Source organism: Portunus trituberculatus, chromosome 37, assembly GCF_017591435.1.
Source record: "Portunus trituberculatus isolate SZX2019 chromosome 37, ASM1759143v1, whole genome shotgun sequence".
Classification (NCBI taxonomy): Eukaryota; Metazoa; Arthropoda; class Malacostraca; order Decapoda; family Portunidae; genus Portunus; species Portunus trituberculatus.
In genome coordinates, this window is record NC_059291.1 from 11967858 (window position 1) to 11980171 (window position 12314).

Below are 12314 nucleotides of genomic sequence, written 5' to 3' on the forward strand. Positions count from 1 at the left end.
TCTCTCTTCCCACCGCCCCATGCGCCCCACCGGGCCACTGCAGCCAGTTGATCCTTCGCTGTCATATGAATAACATTGTTCTGCGCTTTCTCTCCAGAGTTTTTTTTTTTTTTTTTTATTATTATTTTTTTTTTTATTTAGAAGCTTACACTGGCATCGAAGAGACTTGTTAGTGGTGAGAATAAGCCTACAAGAAAGAATGTAGTGACAACTATTGAAAGGAAAAAGGAGATTATTGATAAATACAGAAAGGAAGAAGAACCGATCTTGCAGCTGAGTACTGTGTGGCTAAATCTACAGTAGCCACAATACTGAAGAAGAAAGAGCTCATTAAAAGAGCTGATATGGTGATTGGTGTGAAAAGGCAATTTAAGCGACCTGTGGCAGTGGAAGAAATGGAAAAATTGTTGAGTGGATAAACCAAAGGCAGATGGCTGGTGATTCTTTGTCAGAGGGCATAATTTGGGCAAAGGCTAGGCTGCTGCATCATGATTTTATTTCTGATACTACATCTGACTCCAATGATGATTTTAAAGCAAGTAAGGGATGGTTTGGGAATTTCAAGAAAAGAACTGGAATTCATTCTGTTGTGAGGCACGGCAAGGCCGCAAGTGCTGACAGCGTTGCCGCTGAGAAATTTCTCCCTGAATTTAAGAAATTTGTGAATAAGGAGCACTCAAGCCCACAATAGATCTTTAATTGTGATGAAATTATCCTGTTTTGGAAAATATATACCAAACAGGACCTATATAACAAAGGAAGAGAAGTGTTTGCTAGGACATAAGCCCATGAAAGACAGGCTAACCCTGCTTCTGTGCACCAATGCTTGCCATGGCTGCAAAATCAACCCTCTAATTTTTTTTCTAAACTTGGGTTTGGCAATGGCTGGAACAAATTACCTGATTTATAGGTATCAATAGTCAAACTTTTTGATACTTGAACAGCCATTTCGAACGAATTAAATTCTAGTATTGAGTCTCCACTATATTCCAGCCTTGGATGTATCATGCTTGTGATGATTTTTTTCATCATATCTTTGTCCATGTATTGAAATGCCACTCTTGTATTAATCAACATTTTATATGATAATCCAAATATCTTGCTTATGTGTTTTTCGGGGCTCAGATTTTCCTTTATGATCACTCCCAGATCTTTTTCCTCTTTAATCTTCATTATTTGTTCCTCTCCCATCAAATAGTTCCATACTGGTCTTCTTTTACTCTTTTCTAGTTCCATTATGTCACATTTCTTGGCATTAAACTCCAATTTCCACTTCTTGCTCCACTCATAGATTTTGTATAGAGCTTGGAGACCACACCACTGCTGTATATTCCAGCCTTGGATATATCATGCTTGTGATGATTTTTTTCATCATATCTGTCCATGTATTGAAATGCCACTCTTGTATTAATCAGCATTTTCTGTGATAATCCAAATATCGTACTTATGTGTTTATCACGGCTCAGATTTTCCTATATGATCACTCCCAGATCTTTTTCCTCTTTAGTCGTCATTATTTTTTCCTCTCCCATCAAATAGTTCCATACTGGTCTTCTTTTACTCTTTCCAAGTTCCATTATGTCACATTTCTTGGCATTAAACTCCAATTTCCACTTCCTGCTCCACTCATAGATTTTGTTTATATCTTCCTGCAACAACAGACAGTCCTCTCTGGTTTTGATAACTCTTAGCAGCTTTGCATCATCAGCAAATAAATTTATACAACTTTTTTACCCCAATGTGAATGTCGTTTACATAAATCTGAAACATAATGGGGGCTAACACTGACCCTTGTGGCACTCTGATAGTTACTTTACCCCAAGATGAGTATGTGTCTCTGATCACAGTTCTCATTTCCCTATCCTTTGAATAATCTCTTGTCCATTCTAGCAAAGTACCTTGCAGTCCTCCTATGTTGTCTAGTTTCCAAAGTAGTCTTCCATGAGGGACTTTATCAAAAGCCTTTTTTATATCCAGGTATACTGTCTCCACCCATCCGTCTCTGTTTTCCAGTCCTGCAATAACTCTCAAGTAGAAGCTTAATAAGTTTGATACACATGACCTCCCTGTCCTGAACCCAAATTGTCTGTTTGATATGACTTGCTCCTCTTCTAGGAATTTAACCCATTTTTCTTTGATAATCGTTTCACACAACTTCCCCAAAACATTTGTAAATGACACGGGTCTGTAGTTTAGTGGTTCAGTTGCCTTTCCTCCTTTAAATATCAGTATTATGTTGGGTCTCTTCCATTCTAGTGGAACTTTCCCATCATTTATTGAACTTGTAATTATTTCCCAAATTGGATCCAGTAATTGCTTTATACATTCTTTTAACACCCAGTCTGATACACCATCTGGCCCCATTGCTTTTCTGACATCCAACTTATCCAACAATCTTCCAATATCCTCTTCGTACACTGTGATCTCCTGTAATTCTGGACAATGCAATGCCCTATTAGGTTCTGTGAAATCATCTTCTGCAGTTAACACCATTATGAAGCTCTCATTCACTATTTCACACATTGCCTTCTCTGCTTGGTATGTCTTCCTTCCTTTAATTATTTTTTCAATTGTTTCCTTATTCTTCGTTTTGCCATTTATAAACTTGTAGTTTGAGTTCGTCTTTGCTTTTATTCACCACATCTTTTCAGTTTCTTTCTTCCTCTCTCCTTACTCTAATTTCTTGCATCCTTGTACTGCCGTTTGTTATAGTAATTTCTTTGTTTTATGAGTTTCTTCCAAGCTTTATCTTTTGCCTTTTCAGCTTGAATGCATCTAGCATTGTACCAAGTATGTATTTTTTTTCTTAACCCTTTTAACAGGTAAAAATTTTTTACTCCTACCATTATATTTCTGTAAGAATGTTTCATATTTCCCTTGTATTGTCTTTCCGTACATAATGTTTCTCCTCTCAATATCAGCAAAATAGATCCTAAATATTTCAAAATCCATTCTTACATAATCTAATCTCTGTTTTTTGTAGTCATCTCTGTAACTTATCCCATCCTCCTCCTGAATTTGTATCTATAATGTCACATGATCACTTCTTCCCATTGGACCAAGGTATTGTATGATTGGAGGGGGCTATGGTTTCTTTGTGAATACTAGGTCAAGCAACGATGGTTTTCTTCCTCTTTTAGTATGTCATTTTGTTTCTTTATTTTTTGTATATCTTCTTTTAATCCCTGATTGACCTTCTCACATTCTATCAATCTCAATTTCAGCTCTGTTTTCCATTGTCAGTCTGCTCTATTTGTCCATTAGACTCAACATCACTTCCTTCATGTACGTAACTCCCTTTCTATGTTGATCATCCTCCTCATACTACTTCTTTTGTCCCTGAATCCAGAAAAATCCTTGTCCATAATATCGTCAGTTAGTTTCCTTAGTCCAACAGGAGTTTCAATGTACTGTTGGTTTTCACATGATGGCGTATGTTTTGATTCTTCATATGACTGGCAGCACTGCTCTGTTCCATCTTTCTCTCCTTTTTCTTTCCATATATATACGATCCATAACTTATCTATTATGGAGACAGGAGAACTTATGGCCCCCTCCTTACCTGTACATATGTCTAGGTCAGTCTCCAGCTCCTGTTGTAGCTTTTCCCTGTGAGTTGCTCAGAGACATCTGAACGGCATGGTGTCTATTTGTTACCTATTTGTGTATTACAGGGCCCGAGCTAAGCTCTCTGTGTCCTGTCTCCTTGTCCACTCCTGTCATATCTCTCTTTCATCTGATTGACACATACCGTGTCAACGACATCACTGCTCAGTTTATTCCACTTATCAATACTACGATGCGGGAAACTATTTTCTCACGTCATTTAGACAGATGTCTTTTATTAATTTTTTTCCATGTCCCCGGAGATGATTACTTGTGGTCACCTTTATCAACTCTGTCCAATATGTCAATCTTGTTCACCAATTTATACATAGTTATCATGTCTCCTCTTGTTCTTCTCTCTTCTTATGTGGTCAGCCCCAGTTTCCTGTCTTTCCTCATAGTCTAACTCCCTGAGTCCTGGTACCATCCTTGTTGTCAGCCTCTGTACCCTTTCCACCTTCTTCACATTTTTCTTCATATGGGGTGACCAGACACAAGCTGCATATTCTAACTGGGGTCTTATTACGGTACATAATATCTTCTTCATCATTCCTTCATCTAGGTAGTGGAATGCAAGGCCAATATTTTGAAGCATGTTATGTTTTCCAAAATATCTTGTTAATGTGTTTCTCCGATGACAAAGTGTTTTGCACGGTTACTCCTAAGTCTTTCTCCTCATTGGTCTCTTTAATTTTCTCATCACCCAGCCTGTAATCCCTGTTTGGTCTGTATCTACTTCTTCCCATTTTCATAACATGGGTCTTGTCTATATTAAATTCCATCTGCCACTCTTTACTCTACTCATATATTTTATCAAGATCTTCCTGTAACTTGTTACAATCTTCCACATTCTCTCCTCATTATTTTAGTATCCTCTGCAAACATGTTCATGTAACTGCCAATTCCTACTGGCATATCATTAACATAAATCAAAAACATGTGTGTGTGTGTGTGTGTGTGTGTGTGTGTGTGTATTTACCTAGTTGTAGTTTTACAGGGCCTGGGCTTTATGCTTGTGTGGCCCCGTCTCCATATCTACACTTATCCAATTTGTCTTTAAAGCTATGCACACTCGTTGCTGACACCACTTCTTCACACAAACTGTTCCAAAGTCTCAACACATCTTTGCAGGAAACTATATTTTTTAATATCTCTCAAACATCTTCCCTCCCTCAGTTTTTTATTACTATGCGATCTTGTGTGTGTGTGTGAATGAACATGTGCATTGCTGGAGTTTATCAAAATTTGTTATGGGCACATCCTGAAAGGTGATAAACAAGCAACATATTAGTTGTTATTTGTTTTATATCTTTCTAGATTAGCATCTCTCAACTTTATAGGGACATGGAAATGTAATGAACAGTATGAAAATTTAATATAAAATGTAATTCCTGTGTGTTGTGTTGGCAGCAGGGCAGGGCATGGATCCAGGGGTGCCTCTGAAGAGCGTTTAGGACTCTCAGCTGCGGCAGCAGCTGCACCATCTGCACAACCTCTCTCAGCTGACTCATTATGGGAAAAGCTGTCCATCTCTTCTGATAAAAAGGTATTTATGCATAGTGAAAGAGTAAGGATGTGTTGTTTATTAGAGTGGAAATCAGGTGTCCAATTAGGCACTTCAGTTAAAAGTTGAAAGAAATTATCATGATATTACTTGAAATGTGTATTCATTAATGGTGTAGTTTAGAAAATAAGCAAAATGCTTCCATTAAATTATGTAAGATTAACTGGTTTGGAAGATAGGCCAATAGATTAAACGTGCTTAGACTTACTGATGGAACAAACTGTGTACGCATTGTTTCTCAACATTAATCAACATGAGTGTTCTTCATTACTCAGTGATAAATATACATTACAACAGGAAGAAGAAAAGTTGGAGGAGCAGCAGCTGGATGAAAACTTGTTTTACTGTCCAAAGTGCAACAAGTCCTTCACTCAGTACCGTCCACTGGAGGAGCATGTGAACCGCTGCCTTGACGAGGACTAACAAGGCAGAAGAGGGCCAACAGATGATCTGGACAAGTGAGACTCAGTGTGCAGCTATTGCATTCTATTCACTGCATTGCAGAATACAGAAGATACTCAGTCAGTATAACAGTTTAAACACAAATACACCAGGATTACTTAATGCATTTAATTTAGTGGCCTTGAACGTAGTCTCTCAGCAAAGCAAGGATTTTTCCTAATCTGAGCAGTTAATTTCAGGCCATCTTTGATTTTCTGTTGTTTTTCCATTGCATTGTAACAAATCAATTAGAATGATTTTACAGACTGCTTCAATCTGTGGGTGCATTACAGTACAATCTTCAGCTTTGTCATGATAATTAAGCTTCCAGTTTAACAAATAGGTTCAGATCAGAGCACTGAAACAAATGTCACTAAAGTTATTAAACATGTGACATTTGATAAATTAAATACAGTAAAAATAAGACTGGTGTATTTTTGTGTCTTACAATTAGAATACCTGTGAAAGAGTGTGATGTTTGTGATCTGTTAAAGAGGCTAGGTGCTTCTGTAAGTGGCCACATCCTCTATGTTGTTGACATTTATATAGTACGCACATTATTCATGCAGAATTTCTAGTCTCAAAATATATTGTTTTGATGGAGTGTTTATTATTGAATTCGATATTTAATATGCATATATGTACTTGTTATAATTAGTTATGGTTTCTTTAAAGCTTGTTTTCACCATAAGAGATTATTTGCACCTTCCCATAGGATGACTGGAGTGCATCTTATTGATTCATGCATTTCTTTAGATACACTAACTCATTTCCATGAAGTCTAACTTTTCAGTGAAGCACTCTTCATAATAGTTGTAAATTACAAGTGAATAAAAATTTTTGGCGGCAATGTCCTGAAAATTAGTGTGGACTCATTATCTTATCTTTAGTGTATCCAGTTTAACTTCATATTTTAATGGTGAAGAATGAATTGTTAAACAACAATCCAATGAGGTTCTCGCACTATAAGGAAATCTATGAGTACTGACATAGGAGGCAGTGAAGTCAGGGCAAGTCATTATTTGAAATATCATTGGTGAAGAAAGATGGAAGAATCAAAGGAAGACAATTCTACAAAGGATTAATTTATTTATTAAAGATACGCTTTATACATCTTTACCGCCAAACTGGAATTCTATACACAATTTGAATATACAGAACTTTCAGCATAAGAGAGGGCTGCCAAGAATATCGTGGCTAAAAGTTTGGAGGGACCTTGACACCAGCTTCCCCTGCCAGGTAGATCATCTCCTCTGTAAAAAAAAAATGCAAAGGCAAATATTAATTTTTGAGAATATGTGATAATATCTTTTAGCAAATATTTAATTTCTCATATCAAATGGCACACAAGAATGTAATTAAAAAATCAATTAAAATATTAAATGAAAGAAAAAATAATTAACAGATTTTTTGATAAAATATTACCTACATGAATAACTTTAGACTAAATCCTTATCCAATATTTATTTCACTTTGCTAGGTACCTGATCTCATCTACTGACATTATATCAAAGGGATGACCATCACTACTCTATTTTTATGCTTATGCCTCCCTCTCACACACTCCAGTCACCACAACCTCTTTGTCTGTCCCTCCACTTTATCATAGGGCCGCCTTCTCACATTCACATCATCTGTGTCTGTCTTTCTTGTTCTATCTCTTTGTTTCCACATGACCATACCATCTGAAGGTGTTACCTGTTCCAACTTTTTTTTTTTTCCCCATTCCTATTGATTCATTAATTTATTACCTACTAACTTCAAGTTATAATTACAATTATCTTTATCTATCAATCAAAATTTCTTACATTCACTCAATTACATCTAAAATTCCTTACCTATATTATACCAAAATATAATTACTTTTACACTCAGCAGCATATACAGAATACATTTACCATCTTGCATCTCTAAATATTTTCAGTTAGAAACTTTATGAATTGTTTTCCACCTAGAATTAAATGTATTCAGTCATCTCTTAAAGTCTTACGTCTATTATGCTTCAACTTTTCCTCAGCAAGTTGTACATCTCTGATTGCTTGCTTCTTGGCCTCCTCTTCCCTGATGACAACCTCCTTAGCTTTCAGACCATTAAAGTGACTCCTCCCATACAAAATTCCAGTCACAAGTGCAGTCCAGCGACCAAACTGAAATGAACAAGGATTGTGTTAAGCTTGCAATAAAACAATACACTGGAGAGTACCTCATACAGCTAAGTATAAAAAATGTAGTGACCATCTGTCATTGCAGCAGCTGATCAATATAGGGAGAAACAAGTATTTGATCCTCATGTGGTAATTTGCCATACTAGATATGTAATTATTTTTTATTTAAAATTGTTGTCTTCTCATGATATATTATCAAGTAATGCAATAATTTTCATGGTCATTATCTAGACAATGAAAAAAACATTTCTGACTATGGCCCCCATTACTGGTTGAAAGCACCAGTATTATCTGATAACCATTACTAGACTAATTTTAAACATCACAATAGTGCTAATGACAACAACACTGGGTTAGATTAAATTGATAACATTTACAAACTTATCATTGCTCATATATTCTTGAAAAAAAACATTCATTCTAATTTTCAATACCAAATCATTCAGTGGTAGATTTGTGGTACTGTACTTTGGATTTTAATTAACATGGTTTCCCAACAAAATTCTTTACACAAAACATGAGATCCAGATTAACTAAAACAATATTAGCTTGAATAACCACCACAATGAATGAGCTATGACCAGACAAGCTGTGTATATTATAGATGTTGTGTAAGCCATCTGTACAAAAGAAAACTGCCAGACAAATCTGAAATCTGGTAAAATTTCAGAAAACCTCATCCTTTGACATCAATTTCCCAAACTTTGTTCATTTACCAAAATATATTGAACAGTAGTGGGTGAAGATACAGGAGTATCAGGAAGATTGAGATTAAACACTGAAATCAAAATTAAACCATGTATTGTATGATGGCATCACTAGCCAATGCAGTTTAGTTAGTCTTGTTAGAGACAGCATTGAGATAACATTAGCACTTTTGATTAATGTGCAGAATTAGGCCTTTTTCTCTATGCACATCACACTTAGCTATATGCTAAGGTAGCATTCTTACTGTACTATATGTCTGTGAAAGTTTTACTCTGCAGAAGTTTAATGTTCACTCAGGACAATGCTATGAAATTTAACTGACTCATGTAAAGTCTAAGTCCAGTTACAGGCTAGTTTTTGTCAGACTGAGCTTTAAAACAGCTTTGTATAACAGGCATGAGCCTAGTAAATACAAGAACTATTAAATCAATTTTTTTTATTTATTATATGCTACTTACATTATTTGTATGTATGTGACATTGTTAAACATACATCTTGCTTGGACAAGCATTTACAGTTTACAATTATAGTTAGTTATTCTTTGTTTGCCTATTCATAAGTGTCCACGGGTGCATATCTCAGTTCCTGCTCTATACCCATAATGGAAGGTAACTGCTCGAAATGCTTTTTAGTTTTATACCCATGCAGTTACACTATCCACCCCTGCATTTCTTCATCCCCTCTGATGAGTTTTAATACATATAAGTACTATTCCAGTAGCCTTTATCAGTCTATTATGGATTTATAACTGATTGGGGAGGCAGGGTTGATGTGGGGAAAGGAGCCTCCCTGCTAGGATATGTTAGATCAGTTTAGGTTTGGCTAAATTTGATCTTTATTTAAGGATTTTTTTTTCAATCTAGTCAAATATGGCCTCTTAGTTTTTATTTGGAATTTGGTCTATTTCAGCTTTTCTTACCCCAAATCTCACTTTCTCAAGAAAGTCCTCAAATTTGCTGTTGGGGAGGGCGGCAAAAGTGAAGACCTTATCCAGCAGTTTATCTCAGGAAAAGGTACAAAAGATTTAGATGCATTCAATTAATTTCCATGCTGATCTAAAAGAAAAGGTCTCCCGGTCATCTTACCAAAATTGTTAGAAATTAATAGGCTGAGGATAATTCTACATTTCCTTTATTATGCAATTGGAATATGCAAAACGTTAAACAAATTAAGAGATGTACTCAAGATTAAACTTAAACCCAGTGGGATATGCCTTGCCATCACCACACAGTTGCTGCGAAGTCTTGAATACACGGACTCTGCTTCTTGAACGCATTTTTATTGGTCCATAATGAATACAACCTAATAATCACAATCCTTCCCAATCAGCTGACTGGGAGACTATAAACTATACCGGTGACAACAACCGGCTGGCTCTTCCCTAGTGCAGCTTCCCACAGCACAGTTCTCCTTGTGCCACACAGGTAGGCCGGCCAGCCACACCACGACTATCACATTTTGGGGCTGCCTAACTGTGTAGGGTATGTGTATTTACCTTGATGAGGGGAGAAACACGGACAGGAGCACCCAGTGTCGCCATTTTGATCGGAGGAGTGGTGGTGGTGGTGGGGACTGGGGAGTCGGTAGACTGGGATCTCGGGGGGTAGCAGGCCAAGCACAGCAGACGATAACTTCAGGCTGTGAGGCACTGCGGGGACAAAATGTTTATATTAAATGGACATTCGTATTCCCGTTAGGATCTCGACATTTCTAATTAATTTTGTCGTTAGAAAATTGAATTAATTGCGTTTGTATGATTATATTTCAAACGTCGCTGAGGTAATTAGTACAGAAGTTGGTTAAGGCAGGTTCACACGTGTTAATATGAGACTGAAATTGCAAGTTGATATAATTATCGACTGAGCCTTCTAGTCGGAACACGTTCACACATAGCGACTGGGAAGTATAGGCTGGTTGGTGGGAAGTGAATGTAAACAAAGAAAAACAATTACTCAACAAGATCTCTTCCTCTGGTGACGATGACAATTGCGATCAAATTAAATCATCATAAGTTCCGCATTCCTCATTTCCAACAACACCTTGCAGATAGGGAAACAGTTCTTGGAGAGTGGCAGCTCTCATTGAACGCCTATTTGCGTAAGTTTTTTTTTTTTTTCTGTATATGACACTTGGCTCTCAGATGTTCGATTTCTCTTACCTCACCAACTCCAAAATCTTTTTCTCTACATAACAACACCACATTTTCAAACCTTTTTCCGTGATGTCACAACGTAAACAAAGTCGCGAATCGACTGAACAAGACGAACATGTTGGTCTTGTTTTGCGACTGTTTTTTCAAGTCGCTAGGCGATATTCAGTCAATAGCTCTACCAATTTCAGTCGCATATAGTCGCATATAGTGTAGATACAGTGGGAGTGGTTCACTACAATAGGTTCAGCCTGGTTTATACCGGGAAGAAATATTGAATCGTAAACACATCAAAAGGTAGTAGACACCTACCGAAACGTTCATTTACTCCCAGCGAGGTCTAATAGCACTAGTTCAGCGGTGTTGTGCACTTTCCATTAAAGCTAGTTTGTGTCTCACAACTCAAGGGGGCAGTCACAGTCTGCTCTCTAAAGACAACTCCTCTTCTTCACTCAGAACTACATGCACTTAGCACATTTACACCCTTCACTTAAAATGAAGAAATAAAAAATGACGACTCCAAACCCAGCCTCGGAGTGCCCTTCAAGGGAGGGGACCAGAAATGTCCCTAGGTCGGACTCCTTTCGTGATAACGACCCCAGATGTCTTGACACCTCGCTCAACTATTTCTACATTAAGTTCTACAAGATTCGCGGTCTTAGATCTGATTTTCAATCTGTAAAACATCACCTCTCCTCTACTAAACCTCATCTTTTCCTCACCAAAACACAGCTACTGACAGTAGCCCCTTCTCTGTTCCCTCCTACTTTCTCTATTCTCATTTTCGTTCCAAAGCTGGATGTTGCACAACGACTTAACTTGCTCTTGTGTCCATGCTCTCGAATCTTCCGAGTTTTCCACCATCTGACTTCGACTCAATAGTCACTCTCTAACTAAATTTATCTGTGCTGTCTATCTCTCCCCTAACTCCTCTGACTACAATAAATTCTTTGACTATTTAGCTTCCAAAGTGGAGCACATTCTGTCCCTCTATCTTTTCGCGGAGATCTTCACTCTTGGATATTTCAATGTCCACCACCAGCTTTGGCTTTCCTCTCCCTTCACTGACCATCCTGGTGAACTAGCCTTCAACTTTGCTATCCTCCATAACCTAGAGCAACTGGTGACCCTATTCATATTCTTGACCGTCTTGGAGACACGCCCAACATTTTTTTTTATCTCTTCCTAATCCTTCTGCTTACGTGCTGTTACCCTATCACCTCCATTGGGCTCCTCCGATCGTGCGTGCACAATCTCATTTCTGCATCTTGTCCTATTCCTCTAATCCCTCCTCAGAATCCCCCAAAGCGAAGATGCCTTTGGCGTTTTATCTCTGTCAGTTGGGGCGACTTGAGAAGGTATTATGCTGATTTTCCTTGGAATGATTATTGTTTCCTTGTCAGAGACCCATTTCTTTGTGTTATACGTATAATAGAGGTGATAGTGTCTGGCATGGAAGCATACATTCCTCATTCTTTCTCTCAACCTAAACTTTCTAAACCTTGGTTAACACAGTCTGTTCTCGTGCTACACATGATAGAGAGGTTGCCCACAAAAAGTACTTGAGCCTTCCATCTACTGAATCTTTTGCACTTTATATTTCTGCCCTGAATCATGCCAAGTCTGTTCATCAAGTTGCCAAACACTCCTTCATAAATAGAAAATTTCAAAATTTTTCAAA

General features: G+C 37.4%; 2 protein-coding genes across 9 annotated transcripts in view; one reads left to right on the forward strand and one right to left on the reverse strand.

The window, feature by feature from the left end:
- Positions 1-6472, forward strand: part of LOC123514199 (optineurin-like) — a 32471-nt gene extending 25999 nt beyond the window's left edge. For 7 of the 8 annotated variants that reach the window (XM_045271853.1, XM_045271856.1, XM_045271858.1 and 4 more), the window contains 2 exons: positions 5017-5152; positions 5468-6472. In XM_045271853.1, the coding sequence (XP_045127788.1) occupies positions 5017-5152; positions 5468-5593 (262 nt within the window). In that variant the 3' untranslated portion in view covers positions 5594-6472. The remainder of the gene's footprint in view (positions 1-5016; positions 5153-5467) is intronic. The other variant, XM_045271854.1, reaches the window with a different exon arrangement.
- Positions 6473-6687: 215 nt separating this feature from the next.
- On the reverse strand, positions 6688-10132 carry LOC123514202 (ATP synthase subunit e, mitochondrial-like). Its single transcript, XM_045271863.1, has 3 exons — positions 9980-10132; positions 7602-7758; positions 6688-6864 (listed from the first exon to the last, which is right to left on the reverse strand). The coding sequence occupies exons 1-3, from the start codon at positions 10022-10024 to the stop codon at positions 6809-6811; spliced, it is 258 nt and encodes an 85-aa protein (XP_045127798.1). The 5' UTR covers positions 10025-10132; the 3' UTR covers positions 6688-6808.
- Between the last annotated feature and the right edge of the window lie 2182 nt (positions 10133-12314).